We start from the raw sequence: 17,094 nt of genomic DNA on the forward strand, positions 1-17,094 counted from the left end.
GGCAGTGAGTCCACTTTGCTTCTTGCACAGAAGTGCATTTCCACATGTGTCTGTTCCCTCAGGCAGGACTCTGTGCCAACTGCTGCCCTTGGACCCTCTTCCTTTCCAGAGTCACTGTGTCCAGGTCTGCACGCTTGAGTCCTCCGTACTACCCTCCCCAGGCAGCTTGCTTGATTGACTGGATCCACAGACTCAGTATAACTGTGCAGCTTCCGGCAAAAGTCCTGTTTAATTACATGTATGTTTAATGAATCCCCAGAGAAAAATTATTTCCTTTTTATTACAAGGGAGTTGTGGAGTTAATTGGAAATTTTTGTGAAAAGATTTAATTGATGAAATCTTTATTGTGACCTTGAAATTTTCTTTGTCTTTTCCACACATGCTTTATCCCCCTGATGAGTAAGGAACTGAATCAAATATTGACTTGTGCATTTCAGTGTATATTTAGGGTAGAGGCAGCTTGATTGTAATTTCTTGAGAATTTCAATTTCTACAAAACTTTTCATAAGAAAGATGTCCTTAAACTATCTATTACTAAGCTATGAAGAGTAGGGACATAAATGGACAAGAGATATCAGAAAGCTAGGCATGATTTAATTTGGAAAAAATTTTATGGGCTGTGAACATAACAATTCTGAAGAAATCTCCAAAGTTGCAAGTTAGGAGTACAAGTATGGCATGGCTGAGCAACCAGACCTCAGGCAGTGATTTCATCCTCCTGGATCTGTTCCACAGCACCCAAGTGCCTTGGGTCCTCTTCACACTCACCCTGCTCGATTTCCTGGTGGCCCTATTTGGCAACACCATAATAATATTCCTCATCTGGGCTGACCCTCTTCTCCACACCCCCATGTACTTTCTGCTCAGCCAACTGTCCCTCTTGGATGTCCTCTGTATCTCCGCATTAGTACCCAAAATGGCGGTGGACTTCCTGTCCGGGGATCATCGCATCTCTTTCGTTGGGTGTGGCTTCCAGATGTTCCTCTTCTATCTCCTTGCTGGCTCAGAGTGCCTGCTGCTGGCGGTCATGGCTTATGACCGCTATGTGGCCATCTGCCAGCCTCTTCGCTATCCCATCCTCATGCGCCCCAAGGTCTGTGTGCTCCTCTTGCTTGTGACCTGGCTGGGTGCTCTGATCAACGCCTTGATGCAAGTGGCCTATAGTCTGTCACTCCCTTACTGTGCCTCCAGGGAAATACATCATTTCTTCTGTGAGATGCCAGCACTCCTGAAGGTGGCCTGTGCTGACACTTCCCAATATGAAAAGGGTGCTTATGTCACTGCTGTGATTTTTTACATCCCTCCCATCTCTGCGATTGTGGGCTCCTATGGAAGGATACTGTCCACTGTTCTGGGCATGGGATCAGGCCAGGGACTCAGGAAAACTTTGGCTACTTGCTCGTCCCACATGACTGTGGTGTTGCTCTTCTATGGGGCTGCCACTGCCAAGTATATTGTGCCAAAGTCCTACCGCTCCCCCGAGCAGGAAGAAGTGGTCTCTGTGTTCTACACCATCATAACGCCCATGCTCAACCCCCTCATCTACAGCCTGCGGAACAAGGACGTCACTAGAGCTTTTCGGAAGGTTTTCAGAATGTGAGGCATTGGAGTTTGCTTGTGTCTACTGTAAACCCATAATAGCATTGTCATTTGCTGTAAATATGAATAGAATATGTATTTATACCTTGTTACATTTAGTATGGAAAACAATTATGTTGAGAAATTGAGTTCAAAAACATATAATTTTGTACTGAATAAAATGTAATATTAAAAAAAAACATATCATGTCTACCTTCTGTAGTCAGTGATAACATATATTGGAATCTTCATTATTCATTGGCAGTTACAATATATTTCTTCTTTGTAATTGTCTTATTTATTGTATTTTCAACATGTGTGTGCTCAGAAACATGAACCGTGATGCCTGTAAGCAGTTGCCTGTACTGAGCGTACAGATGTATCATCATAGTGATGGATATTCTAAAGTATTTATTCTTTCTAGATTTACAGACATTTCCTCAAAAGATGCTTTCTCTCAAACCTGGATTGAAAATTTAGAGTGAAACTATTACTCTATTATATGTGTTGGTATACATTGTTTAATGTCTGGAATGTTTATTTTCCAGACCTAAACTCTAAACTAACACAAAATATTGCCTGACTTTAGGATGTGACATGTAGACACTCAACTACACGTTGTAACGACCACAGTGCAGTCACCATCCCACCCATGCAGACATAACTGTTAGGATGTAGCCTCTTGACCTCACCTATTTCACAACCCCACTTCCATCTGCTCATCCCCCTTTTTCTCTCTGTCTACTTTAGTTTTCTTTGTCAATTTCCTTTCAATGAGATCATGGGTATTTGTCCTTTCCTGTTTATCCATTTCCTTGGCATTTTTTCTTTGCAGGCTCACCTGCTCTGTGGCATATGATGACACTCAGGTTTTTTAATAAAATGTTCGAAGGTTTACCACTATACTGCTACCATCCTACGTACACGTGCACACACAAGCGCACATAAGTGCATACACACACTCACCCCACCCCCTGTCCAATCATGCATCACTGGAATCTTAGTCTAGTCCCCATGTGGTGATGGTGTCATTGATTCTGGAACCAGCCACCTCAGAGGTGGGAGCGGCAGCAGCGGGGCTAGTCTCTCCTCCTGCTGCTCCAGCACAAGCCAGTCCTAACAATGGCTCTCCAGGGCCCAGCAACTGCCCTTTTGTGGGTATTTCCTGGTTTGTGGGTTGGGACAGTCAGGCGTGAGCTGTGAGCTGACTGGTGCTAAATGGTCCAGTAGCCACAGGATTGAAAAATGGTTCAAACAGACTTGTGGGTGGTGCCCCCTGAGAGAGGACAGAAGCAGGGTTGGCGGGGGCTGTAGTGTGATGGTTCTAGGCTGAGGAAAGGAGAACCAGGAGCTGCAGAGGATAGAAGAGAAGAACCCAACAGGGACCTCGGAGGAGGGAAGAGAAGCCGAAGACCTTTGCAGAGACGGGGCCTTGGGCCTGTGTCTCCCTGGCCTGAAGGGAGCACCAAAGGCCCCAGGCGGGGCTGGTGTGTCAATGAGCTGCTTGTCTTTGGCGTCATCCAAGCTCTCACAGAGAACAGTGGACACTGGGTGTCTCTGACACAGCCTCTGGGACAGTACTGACCATCACTAATGGCCAGGGCTGTCCATCCCTCCTGTTGGCCAGTGGTGACCATCCCTGTTGACCAGTGTGGTCCAGCTCTGATTCCATGTACCTGAAACTCTGCCTGTACTTCTGGAAGGTGCCATCTTCAGGAGGAGGTGCCACTATGGACACAACAAGCTCTTTGTTCCCCTGTTTGTATAGAAACCCTGTGGTGATGGTTCCCAGAGCCTGAGGTCTCTTGGAATCATGCACACAGGTGAGAACCCATGGTGGCCCGTGCTCTCATGGGGCATTGCCCTTGATTGGCTCTAGCCCACTGGCCCCTGTTGTTGGGTGTGTGTTGCTCTTGCCCTTGGTTTTGGCTTTTTGGTGCTCTTTGGTGGCTCCCTTGTCAGGATACCGGGTGGGTGGGTGGTGGTTCTGGCCCTTCTGGGCTGTCCCATGTGCCTGCCCTGTGTGCTCCTGTGTGTGTGGGGATGGGTGTCCTCATGGCTTTATGAATGGGTGCTTTTTCTCTGCCGGATCAATGCCCGAAGGTGGAACTGCTGATACATAGTGGGTTTCCTCAGTGTTGAGGGGCCCCCAAAGGCTTTGTAGTCCCTGCATTCCCAGTCTCAGTGCTGGGCAGGGCCCTTCTCTTCACTTCTTGCCAACACGTGTTTCTCGTCCATTTGAAACTGTACCCCCTTATCCACTGTTTTACACCAGGGTGTGCCTGACATGCAGATGGCACCAAAGCTACACAGACTGTATTTTCTTGTACACATGCATGACTATGTTAATATTACTTTATATATTAGTACATTAGGGCCTTCCTGGTGGTGCAAGGAGTTAAGCACCACACTATGAAGCAATCCACAGCCTCTGCATCATGAGTTCGATCCCGGCTAGCCAGGGAGAATCCCACATAGCGAGGCAAACCTCTCCTGTTGCACCCACTGCTCCCCTCAGCAGTGTATTTCACTGTCTGCCTATTCTGTTTCCCACTCTGTCTCTGGTGGATCCTCTGACCCCCCTGCATCTCTGGCCTGTACCCCAGCTCTTCTATGCATAAATAAATAAATCTTTAAAAATAAATTAGTACTTTATAAATGAGTAAGAGTTAAATCCTAATGAAATTGAGCAATCACAGCTATATAGCGTAGCCTCAGCTCATGACAAAATGTCTACCTTGAGGTAATACTTCCATTGTGTGATTAGCCTTCACCTGACAACTGAATATTCCAGCATTGCTGTTTGTGCCTGTTGTCTGCCTGTGTGTCTTCCTCTGAGAGGCTGCTTATCTCTTTTCTTGTTTTCATTGACTTGTCTTCTCTTTGTGTGGTTGTGTGAGCTCTTCATAGAGCTTGGATGTTAGCCCCCTGTCAGATGTGTGATGTGGAAATTCTTTTTCCCACTTGGTAGGGGGCCTTTCATTTTATCAATAGTGTCTTTTCTTCTCCTGTCCAGAAGCATTTTAGTAGATGTGATCCCTTTTTAATTTTTGCTTTTGTTGCCCTGCCTTTTGGATTTGAGCCTGAAACATATCTCTAAGGCCTATGACAAAGAGCATATCATCGAGGCAGTTTTTGTTTTTTTTTTTGTCTTTCAGCAATCTTTAATACATTTTAAATTCGTGTCTGTGTGTTAGGTAGCTGTCTGGGTCGTGTCGTGATTTTGTGTGTGGCTGTGCCTTTTCCCAGAACCATTTTTGAAGAGACTCCTCTGCTTCCTTGTTTGCTTTTGACTCTCTGGTCATCAGTCAGTTTTCCTTCCCCTGTGGGTTTTTTTCTGGTCACTCAACTCTCTTCTATTTGTCTGTTTAGCAACTGCATTATATGTAATATCTGAAAACTGGACAAAAGTCAAGTATACGTGGACAAAACATGTTACAGTCTTAAAATAGGATGCTATTTAAAAGCAAAGGAGAATGGGCCCCAGCTACAGCCAGCTATATTCATGTGAAAAATGTTGAGTAGCTCAAATTATTTCTGAGAATGATGGCCTATAGTAAGATGGTTTTCATATAGTTCAAACAGTAAATGCAAGTAGTTGATAATTTTGTATGATTATATTTGGAGATCTTATAAACATTCCCAGAGAATAATATATCAAAATTTAAAATTAATGGAGAATTAGGGGGCTAGATATGTAGTGGTTCTAAAGAGACAAAGTTTGGGCCTCTCTGGTGGCACAGTGGTTGAGCACTGGGCTGCGAAGCTGCGCGTAGCTTCAGCAGCACCGGTTCGATCCCCAGCCACTGGGCTAAGGTCCCACATGGTGTGCAGACCTCGAATCCATCCCACTGCTCCCCTCAGCAGTGTATTTCGTCAGTCTGCCTGTTCTATTCCCCGCTCTGGCTCTGGTGAATCCTCTTACCCTCCCGTGCTTCTGACTGTACCCAGTGCTTGTATAAATAAATAAATAAATCTTAAAAAAAATTAAAGAGACAAGTTTTTTTTTTAAAGATTTATTTATTTATGCACACAAGAGGTGGGGTGTAGGCTACAGGTGTGGGGGATGGAGAGGATCCACCAGAGACAGAGTGGGGAGCAGAACAGACCGTTTGACTGGCATACACTGCTGAGGGGAGCAGCAGGCAGGCGAACCAGGAGAGGTCTGCTCTGCCATGTGGGTAGCTTCCCGGCCAGGGATGGAACTCGTGCTGCAGGGGCTGCAGACAGCTTCATAGTGCTGAGACTTAGCCCCTGCACCATCAGGGAGGCCCAGAGACATGATTTTTATTGCATTGGTTCTTGGTGTGGCTGGTTTTCTTGGTAGTTCACATTACATTATAAACCAGTCAGCTAAGTCAAGTAAGACATTTGTGGACCAATAATTGTACTGTGTTCAACCACAAATGAAATTTTAGATGCAATTATAAATTGTTATTAAAGCTGTTGACATTCATTGCAAAGATATCAAAGAACCTTTGAAAGGTTTCACAGAAAATATATTCTTCCTCCCTCTCTCATGGTCTAGTCACAGTGGTACACCAGAGTTGTTTATTAGCTGACAGATTATATTCAATTTTAAGTTTCACATCTGATATTTTAACAAGATGTTTAGTAAGTGCTGAGACTTAACCCCTGCGCCACCAGGGAGACCCCTACTGCCGAGTATCACTGTGATTATGTTGTAGTTCATTTCTGGGTCCAGTCCATCCGCTCCTTGCCGGCAGCCTGCATGCTTACAACTTCGCACCTCCCTCAGCAGGATGTTCTCATCACTTGTTTCCAGAACACTCATCACCACATTTCCATTGAATTAATTTTTAATTCCCTGGCCTCCCTGGTGGCGCAGCGGTTGAGCGCTGGGTTGTGAAGCTGCCCGTGGCCTCTGTAGTGCCGGTTCAATCCCCAGCTGCTCCCCAGCCACTGGAGGAGCGTCCCACATGGTGCGCACACCTCTCCTGCCTCCAGCTGCTCCCCTCAGCAGTGTACTTCGGTCCTTCTGCCTGCTCTGCTCCCCACTCTGGCTCTGGTGAATTCTCTCACCCTCCCGCACTTCTGACTGTACCCAGTGCATGTATAAACAAACAAACAAACAAACAAATAAATAAATAAAACATGCCTCTATAAAAAAAAGAAAAAAAAAGAAATAATTTTTCATTCCCTTTAGCCTTTTACCAAATCCCACCTCTTAGCCTTTTCTAGAAAATTTTATATAAAACTGCAAATTTCCTATCACAAATCCCTGTCTTATTATTACTGCAGTTATTATTTTTTTATATACTGTTAACTTTGCTACTTACTTAATATCTCCCCTTGTGGAAGTGTAAAGCTCCAGAGATCAGAGATTTTAGTCAGTTTTTATCTTTGACTTCTCTAACATCAGAAGTTTCGGTAAAAAGGACACACACATAGTTAACACGTTAAAAAGCTTGGTGAGTAAAGAAATGAAATGGTGGATTGTTGCTTTTCTCTATATTACTTTTTGGTCATGTGTGGATTTTACTAGTGTTCTGCATGTGTGTGAACTGTATTACTTTTCCATGGTGTGTCAGATTCTGAGAAGCACTTCAAAACATTTATGATATGGGAATGTTGAGTGGACTGGGTTGGATTCTTTTGTTTCAGAGATTGAACAAGTTTGACAATCATACTGTTCCTCTATTTTTTATATGGAAAATCTATCTAGTTCTAACAATGATACCTTAGTTACTTCTGAAGTCAGGAGGAATCAAAGGCTTGCCAATTTATTTAATAAGCATTTATTAGCATTTCTATCAGAATTCTAGGCACAGCTCTCATGTTGTTCAGCCTCAGTAAGGGAGGGTTCCAAAGGTCATATTTGATGTGCAAACACACATTGTCATAACCGTCTCCTCATGGCCCCCATCACCTCTTTATTCCTTAGACTGTAAATAAAAGGGTTGAGAAGAGGGGTGATGATGGTATAAAACACAGCCACCACTTTATCCTGCTCGGGGGACCGCAGGGAGTGTGGCCTCATGTAGGTGGAGAGAGAGGTCATGTAGAATAGGCTTGCCACAATCAGGTGTGAGGAGCAAGTGGAGACAGCTTTTTTCTGCCCTTGACCACTCATTCGGAACACCACAATAAACACACGGGTGTGGAAAGCCAGAATGGCCAAGAATGGTATCAGCAGGATAACAAGCCCACTGCAGAGGACTGTGTACTCATACCGGGATGTGTCTTGACACACCAGTGGTAACAGAGATGGGAATTTACAGAAAAAAGTGGTTAATGAGTCGAGAGCTACAGAATGGAAGTTGAAACACACAGAGTGTGTGTATGAAACCATTGATAGAACTGCTAGTCCATGCGCATGAGACCATGAGCCAGCAGATCCTCCTGGTCATGAGAACGGGGTAATGCAGTGGGTGACAGATGGCTACATACCAGTCGTAAGACATGAGACCAAGAAGTAGGGCCTCGGTTCTGCCAATAGCCAAGAACACAAAGGTTTGAATCTCACAGCCTAAAAAAGTAATGTTCATACTCTTGGTCAGGAAATTGACTGCCATCTTGGGCACCGTGGTGGAGATGTACAGCACGTTGATGCAGGAGAGCTGGCTGAGCAGGAAGTACATAGGGGTGTGGAGCCCGCTGTCCAGCTGGATGAGGAGGATCAATATGATATTGGATGTCAGAGCTGCTGTAAAGAGGACAGCAATGGCAGCAAAGAGGAAAGTGTCCATCCGGCCATTCTGGAAAAGACCGAGGAGTAGAAAATCCATCCCAACACTTAGATTTTCTGCCTTCATGACTTAACACGGAATATCAAGGTTCATAAAATCTGCAGGTCCATGAAACAGCTATGATTGCCTCCTAAGGAAAACCAAATGATGATTATAAATGATGTAATAATCTTAGGTGAATATAGTTCCCTCTATTTAACACACTGTAACTAGCAATAAAATATAATTGCTAGCCCTGTGCACAGGTGTTTGAGGGAGGCTCGATTCCGTGGGATTCAATAACCACACCATATTAAAAAGGAAAAGGATTTATTGTGAGCAACAGAGGCGATGCACAAGCAAAATTATAAACAGTGCCCCAAACCCGACCAAACTGATAACCATGAATACATACTGTACAGTTTCCTCAGAAATCAGCATCACGGAGGCAAAGAATCAGCACTCCGGAAACAGCATCACGGAGGCAAAAAGCAGCACTCCGGAGAACAACACCATGGAGGCAGAGGCAGCACTCCGGGGAACAGCACGGGAGACGTATCCAAGTCCAGCAGCTGCGACAGCTAGGCGACCACTGTGTTTTTATATCCCAAGGTCGGATATGGCCAGTATCCAAACCCTAGGGATTCGTGGTGGGCTGGTCACATTCCTGCACACGATGCCCCAGACTTACATAACCAACCCATTTCTTGGTGGTCCCGGACATCGCAAACAGTTACACAACCAGCCCTATCTTTTGGCTCTTGGTCCGGGCGCTGGCCAGGCTCCCTGAACTGGGGGCCAAAAGTTGGTCGCTCGTTCTCCAATGTTCCTGGCAAAACGACATTAACACTTTATTTCCCTACACACACTCAATCCTATCAATCCTATCTGTTGAACTATAGACACTTGAGAAATGATGACATTAAAATAAATATTATTACTGACCATGGGATGAAGTTATAATTTGAAAAGGAAAAACAGACATTGAGATGATTTTATACAAATATTTTTTCCCTTCAAAATATCTTGCAAGTGCTCGATTGGGGCTGTGTTCTCCCAAGAAAAATGTTGCATACTTCACTCACGTGAACAGTACAGATTTGCTTGACAGATTTGGTGGATTATCTTATAAATTTGATATGTTTCTTCATGTATTTGTCTATATTGACTTTATATTGCCTACAAATTGGCAAAAGTTATATTAATTACAGAGAAGGACTATTCCAGATCTTATGTCTTCATTAGCATTGTTCTTTTCTGTGCATGTACAAGGGATACAGTGAATTGAAATAAAGAAGCATGGCGATGTTAGGGAAAGCTGGAGGATGAATCATTAAAAGATAAATGGAAGCTTGCTAATTAATCTGACGCGGGAGTCTGTTTAGTGGTTGTCCATGCTAGGAAATTAGTTTTTTCCCCTTTTTGGACACGGATTTGGCCTCTGCATATTTCCAGAGCAAATAACATCTTACTAACTAAAAATGTTTCATGAAATGATGTGAAAGTGTATTCAGTCCTCTCAGATTTGCTGCGTGTCTCCTGTGGACACAGCACAGTGTTGGTTCCGAAATTCCAAGGAGGAAGCAGTTACCGGGGACAGCGGCCACGGCCCATGCGCGGGAAGTGAGGCGAGGCCGGTGGGGCGGGTGCGAGGCAGGCCTGGCCCTCGGTGGCCTGGAGGGGCCTGGCAGGGGCACGGGTGCGCGCTGCACTACTCGGGACGCGGCTCACAGCAGGAAGGGAAGGAGACGCATCTGGAGGAGACTAATCGGCGAAGATAAACAATAAACTATTTCCAGACTGATTCAAAACCGTCACATCTAGAATTATATTTAAAAAAAAATAGCCTCGCAAGTTAAACACATGATCCGTCATGGGAGGGGGTGACCGTGTACATATTCATGTGCTTCTCCATCTGCGTGTGCGCGCGTCTGCATGTGTGCGCGTTTGTGTGCATGTGTGTGCGCGTGTGTGCGCGTGTGTGTGCATGGAGAGAGAGAGAGGGAGGGAGGGAGCGCTTGGGACGGCCTTACCTGCCCTGAGAACTGGGCGCGCACAGGTGAGTGGGATGGGTGAGGAGCTGGGACGCCCCCCAACCCCCACACCTGACCTTGGAGTGCACAGCCCTGGGGTCCCCCCGGCCGTGCCCGCCCTTCCCTCAGACAATGCGCTTCCACGGGCGCGGGGCGCTTTGGGCAGAGACGGGCTCTCTTGGTGTCTGCTGGCTGAGGCGGGGCTGTGCGGCTTCCTCAAGAGAGCGGGACGCGTTGGCTGGCGCCTGGGCGCGGGGGTGGGCGGTCCTGCTGCGCAGCCCTGTCTGGAGGCAGGGAGGCAGATGAGGCATCTCCACGGCGCGCCGGGTGGGGGGACCTGTGCTCCAGTGAGCCGGCTCCTCCCCGCGGGGCCGCTTGGGCCTCGGGCTCTGGGGTGGGCGACCCACGGCACTGGGAGCCTGCCTGCCCGCCGCCGCCCCCGACAGCGACCGCCGCGTGCCCTTCCTCCCCGCGGGGCAGGGACTCGCTGCCTCGCCCCTGTGACATCCGCACCCAGGGAGCTGGGCGCGCTTGTCAGGTCCCCCCACCCGGAGAGCTGGGCGCGCCTGTCAGGCCCCCCAACCCGGTGAGCTGGGGCAGCTCCTGTCAGGTCCCCCCACGCGGTGAGCTGGGGCAGCTCCTGCACTGGAGTCCCGGGCACGTCTGTGGAGATGCTAGGCCGCGGCCGGGGCGGGAGCCAGGGCGCTCGGACCCAGGGCTGGGACCCGCACCGGCCGCATGGCCTAGGCTGTCTCTTCTCCGAGATGACCTGGGTCCCGTCGCTTCCCAGGAAAAATCTGGGGAAATGGAATTGAGTGCGCGTGGTCGTGCCCACCTTGTGCAGTGCCCTGGCTTCTGCAGGAGGCGCGGCCGCCACCTTGCAGAGCCTGTGGCGCGCAGTGCGCACCTGCAGGGAAGCTGGTCTCAGTCCCAGCTGGGCGCCCGCTGCTCTGCGCAGGCCACCTACTTGGAGTTGCTGTCCGTGCTGGGAGAGAAGACAGGTCTGGGCCCGCAGAGAACCCTCTTGGGGCCCTCTGGCTGACAGGCCGCCAAATCGATTATCTCCTCTTTCTCCTTGGACACTGCGCCTCCGTGCGGCCGCAGGGCCCCAGGGGCCCTCGAGAGTGTCACAGGCAGAGTGTGTAGCTGTCTCAGGGGCTGCAGGCCGCAGGTGTCTTCTGTGTTACACCTGTGTTTTGGGTGAAACATTTTTCAGCACGTCCAGGAGGTGTGGCATGGGACACGCGGGTCTCTGAAGTGTGCTGGGTGCAGCGCTGATATGATTTGCAGTAAGAGTGTGTTGTGCATGAGCTCCCAGAGAGGGATTTCAGAATTTACAATATTCTCAGTCTCGTTCTATTGCAGGGAGGTGTGTTTGTCTAGGGAAATTAAAGTCTGTTTAAATTTTAGCCTGTCAAACTCTTCATTTTAGGAGCTGGTGTTTGGCAACCAGCTTAGATTTTTTTAAAAAAATATTTATTTATTTATGCATAACAGAACTGGGGTACAGGCCAGAGGTGCAGGAGGGTAAGAGGATTCCCCAGAGACATAGCGGGGAGCAGAACAGGCAGATGACCAAAATCCACTGCTGAGGGAAGCAGCGGGCGAGGCAGGAGAGATCTGCTGCGCCATGTGGGTCAACTCCCTGGCCAGGGATTGAACTCCTGCTGCAGAGACTGTGGATTGCTTCATAGTGCTGTGTCTTTAGCCCTTGCACCTCCAGGGAGGCCCCCATTGTATGTGGAGATTTGGGGAAAGAAAGAAATTTCAATAGCATGAGAGTGGAGATGGTGCAGTCGGAGACATCACAGGAAAGCTGCAGAGGCCATTAACTCTCAGCTTTCCTGACATATATAACAGATCAGGACATTCCTATTGTAGATGATACTTGTATTTGATCTTCATTCACTCAAATTACATAATGTGCAATTTTTATTGCAAAAATATATATTTTTCTTTCCCTAAAGCACCTGAAATAATTTCTCCAGAACGCCAGTTATGATTCATTGAATTTCGGCTGCAGGAGTAAAATACAAAATTTTGGAATCCACATCCTAGATTTGAAATGAAGATTAGAGTCTGGCAATCGGCCAGCCCTTCCTTCAAGTGTCATCACTAATGGCAAGAATGCCAGGGACTAGGGGACAGTCTCCCCAGGTGTGCAGTTTTGGGCGTGTTCCTTAAGCAAGGAAGAAAGAGAACAGACACAGATTCGAGGCTGGCCTCGGAAGGGGCTGAGCACGTGAGAGACCTGGCCCATGTTTATTTAGCTTCAGGATAAATATGTCTCCCGATCTAGATCTAGAACTTTCCAGTCCTGGTTATCATCACTGTTCTGTTATTTTCCCCTGGGCATCATGTGAGAAAGACATTTAGGGTATGTTATGGATTGACAACAGGAGAGGACATTTGTTGTGGTAGCAAACGATCCAAGAAGATGAGGTGCATGTGCACCAAGCTCCTGAGATTCCGTGTGGCCGGAGTCAGAAGAGGAGGAGTGAAGAGGCCACTGTGAGCAAGGAGGGTGAAACAGTCATCACTCAACAGTCTCCCACCAAACAGGAGCCAGGTCCCTAGGGCTCGACAAGTGAGCTCCCGCGGACCTGCAGAAATGAGCTAATACTTTCATTTCTCACACATTTTGAAACCTGAGGAGGAGCAAGCACTCCCAGACCCGTTTTGTGAACATTAGTCAGAGACCAGAAGCAGACAAGGAAGTCACAAAGAGGACTCTGGGCCTTCCCTGAGGAGACAGATGTGATAAACTCTCCACAAAGCAGTGGCAAACTGACGTCAAGGGTCATGGCCACCCCCACCCCCGTGGGCTTTTTTGGGGGGGCAGGCTCGGGCCACAGCTCAGATCACCCAGGGGACTGACCCCTTCTCGGAGAGGAAAGACAGAAACCCTCTAACCCCTTGGCGGTAGCAGAGGAAGCTCTGGCAAGATGCAAGGTGCATTTGTGGTGAAGATGCTTGGTGCCAAGAGGAGAAGGAGCCACCTCAGTGTGAGACAGGCCAGAAACCCATCCCGCAGGCAGCACCGGGCTCTGGTGAGGAGCTGGATGCCTCCTTAGGGCCAAGGCTCTGCTCCCTCGCCGCGGCCCGCCACCCCTCGCTCCTGGTGCCGCGCAGCACAGAGGGGCGCACACAGGACCCCTGGGACCACTTGTGACCGCAGTGCCACGAGGCGGGCGGCCGGGAGAGGCCAGGCACCTGCTCGGAGGGTCGCATTCAGGCGCTCTCTCAGCAGGCGGTCAGGGCGGCTGAGCTGGGCACAGCCTTGAGGAACCACAGGGGTGTGGCTAACCAGAGACTGGATGCGCTTCCAGCGAGGAGGGCGGAGGCCGCTGGTGATGCGGAAGGGCTGGAGGGCCGGGGACGCTGCCCAGTAAAGGACACGGTGGAGGAGGACGGAGCTGAGTCCGCCCTCGCCCAGGTGGCAGAGAAGGAAGGGCCGGAACCCCGACACAGCAGCCCCGGGCGCGACACACCCGCGGCCCGAGCCGGCCCTGGGGTGTGCGGGCGGATGCGCAGACGTCCCTCCAGGAGGGGAGGCCTCCTTGGGCACCGCCCGACCGCGCCTCAGGAGTGGAGGAGGCCAAGGAGCAGGGAGACACCAACCCCGCACGCGCAGACGTGCGGGATGGGTGCGGGCAGGCAGGTGGTGGGGGCGGGACCCGTGTGCACGTGGGGTGGAAGCACCTCTGAATAGGTGCGGCCCTCGAGGCATGGAACCGGTGTGATCTCAGGGAAATACTTACAGTTTTAAAGTGAAAGACAAATGGCCTGTTTCGGAAGTCCTCCATATTTGGTGCTTCCAGAGCAAGGAGACACATTTAATATGTTGACAGAGCATGTTGACATCTTCAATTCCAGAAATGGGTGCAGGATTGACAATTCCTAGTGCTTGTGGTTAAGTCATAAAATGGTCATTGATTTTAATTCTCTACAAAGAAACACGATCATGCATTTCCCATTTTGAACTGAACAATGTTCGTATTTTTCCGCCTACAATAGTCTTAAGCTCCAAGAGTGAGACCCCGCTAGGGAGAAGGAGACATAATAGCCATGGAGAGCGATAAAAGACGACTGTTTAGGACGGGCAGTTACATCAACGAGTCTAGCTAAAGAAACTGGTAGAATGCATACCAGTAATTGTGTCAGAATGTGTCTGTCAAGTTTATAAAGTTATCAGAAATTTACATTTTCTACAATTTATAATAATCTGAATGAGCGTGAGATTGTATTGAAGTCATTATTTAGAAATACTAGGCTTCACCCATTAGAGAGGATTTTAGTAGACATCTTTAAAGTTGAGTTTGCAAGCCGACACAAGCTATGGTGCACATGTCAGCATTATAGTGATTAAATTTTCTGGTGAAGAAAACAGCAAAGGATCCAAATAGGCCTTTGCCAAGGAAGCCATAAAGGTGGCGCTCAGGTGCATGAGAGGGCGCTCAGTGTCCCAACTGGTGAGGGCGCTCAGTCTCCCCACTCAAAGCCATGTGAGCTGCCCCATCACTCCGAAGGACTGGCTGTGACTTCTACTACCATCAGCAGCACTGGAGAGGGCTCCTTGGAGGAACTCTAAATTACTCTCCTACAGTAAGATATTTTTAGAGATCAATAGTTAATACAACGATCCTTTCTAACTTTACTAATTATGAATGTCTTACTTTGCCTAATTTGTACATTAATCTTTCACACAGCTGAGTATGTTTAGGAAAAATTGTTGCTGTCCAGTTTGGTATAATCTGATTTTTAGGCTTCCACTTGGGGACCTTGGAAGGATGGGCCTGGATAAGGGGGAGTACTGTGGTGATGAAGACAAGTGACAGCAAGTGTGAGCAAAGGTGTGGTGATAGGGTACCCCCATGCACTGTTGGGGAACAGTATATTAAAACACGTATTCCTCAGAAATTACAGTAAAACTCATATGATCCAGCAATTCCACTTCTGGGTATTTATCCAAAGGAAAAGAAAAAAAAAAACTAATTCCAAAATGCATATGCTCACCTATGTTTCTCACACCACCACACACGGGAACCAACGGAGGTTCCAACGATGGGTGGGTGGGTAGGGAAGTGGTGTGGTGTGTGTGTGTGTGTGTGTGTGTGTGTGTACATGTCTGTGTATGGGGAGACCGCCACACAATTTTTAAAAAGATGAAATGTCACCATATGTGACACCATGCATGTCCTGGGGGGGAGCGAGTCAGAGGAAGAGTCAAATGCTCTGCGGGTTCACTCACGTGGAAATCTAAAAGCAAACAAGACACAGCAGAGGGATGATGCTACATGAAATACGTCAGATGGGAAGGGCAGATACCAGATGGGCCAGTAATATGCAGAATCTAGAGATGCCAAGTTGAGAGTCAGAGAAAGACCAACTTAAAAACTAACAGTAGAAGCCTGACTACAGAGCTGAGCATCCAAGGGTGGGTACAGGTGGGGGCCGGCCCCTGGGCTGTTGTGGGGGTGTGGGTGATCGGTGGCAGATGCACCCAGGTGGCCAGACCTGACACTTGACTGGGAGGCTCCTAGTGTCCCCACAGTTAAGAAAATAGATGATCACTAATAAAAGGTGGCTACCAGATGAAAGTGGGCATGGGGTGTGGGTGGCATATGAAGTGAGGCAAGAGGATTAACCCTCACATTTACCTTGTGTGGTGTGTGGGGTAACAAGATGTGTGGTGAGCAGTTCACAGGGAAATCAACATGCTGTAATCTGAAAAACAAAACTACTATTGCATATTAATTATTTCTCAGTGTGAAAACCCAAAATGCTAAAAAATGTGTATTAGTATATATAATAGAGAAATAAATTTTCATTCAGAAATTCCACGTTATTGAATTATAGCAAGTAGTATTTTAAGAGATATTTCAAAATTTATATAAACAATGTATACTTTAATATATACATCATTATATATTTACAATGGTAGTTTTGGAATATATCTAAAATTTTAAAGACAAATTTTTCAAGATAACATGGCTCCTCTCCCTTATGAACCATACTTTTTGAAAATTGACAAATAGGAAAATTACATAGGAATAAAAATATATTTTATGTATCATATTAATAACCAGGTCTTCACTGATGGTGACATTGGCTGCAAAAGAATATAAAAACAGTTACTGTTCCATTTCAAAACATAAACCATCACTGTTCTGGATTTACATTGGGTACCAGGAAACCTTATATTGTCATATTCTGAAAACCTTCCTAAAAGCTTAATTGACATCCTTGTTTTGCAGGCTGTAGATGAGGGGGTTGAACTTGGGTGAAATGATGGTGTAGATCACAGAGACTACTTCTTCCTGCTCGGGGGAGTGGTAGGACTTTGGCACAAGGTACTTACTGATTGCAGCTCCATATAAGAGCAACACCACAGTCATGTGAGAAGAGCAAGTAGCCAAGGATTTCCGGAGAGCCTAGCCTGATCCCATGCCCAGAACAGTGGACAGTATGCTTCCATAGGAGCACAGAATGATTGAGATGGGAGGAATGAATAAAATCACAGCACTAAAATAAATCCCCTTTTCGTATTGCAAAGTGTCAGCACAGGCCACTTTGAGGAGCGCTGGGATCTCACAAAAGAAATGGTGGATTTCCCTGGAGGCACAGTAAGGAAGTGTCAGAGTATAGACCACATGGATCAAGGAATTGAGCAGGGCACCCAGCCAGGTCACAAGCACCAGGAGCACACAGACCTTGGGGCGCATGAGGATGGGGTAGCTCAGAGGGTGGCAGATGGCCACGTAGCGGTCATAAGCCATGACCGCCAGCAGCAG

The 17,094-nt window shown here is 47.6% G+C and overlaps 2 protein-coding genes across 2 annotated transcripts; one reads left to right on the top strand and one right to left on the bottom strand.

The window, feature by feature from the left end:
* Positions 1–673: 673 nt before the first annotated feature.
* Positions 674–1,600, top strand: LOC119250871 (olfactory receptor 2T27-like). Its single transcript, XM_037518456.1, has one exon. The coding sequence runs from the start codon at positions 674–676 to the stop codon at positions 1,598–1,600; it is 927 nt and encodes a 308-aa protein (XP_037374353.1).
* Positions 1,601–7,416: 5,816 nt separating this feature from the next.
* Positions 7,417–8,354, bottom strand: LOC119250782 (olfactory receptor 2AK2-like). The gene is given in 2 exon segments (XM_037518388.2): positions 7,417–7,825; positions 7,827–8,354. Coding segments are annotated over 2 exon segments (915 nt in total). The 3' UTR covers positions 7,417–7,438.
* Between the last annotated feature and the right edge of the window lie 8,740 nt (positions 8,355–17,094).

The sequence above is a fragment of the Talpa occidentalis genome, unplaced genomic scaffold, assembly GCF_014898055.3.
Source record: "Talpa occidentalis isolate TD23 unplaced genomic scaffold, MPIMG_talOcc4v2.1 talOcc4.18, whole genome shotgun sequence".
NCBI classification, from domain to species: Eukaryota; Metazoa; Chordata; class Mammalia; order Eulipotyphla; family Talpidae; genus Talpa; species Talpa occidentalis.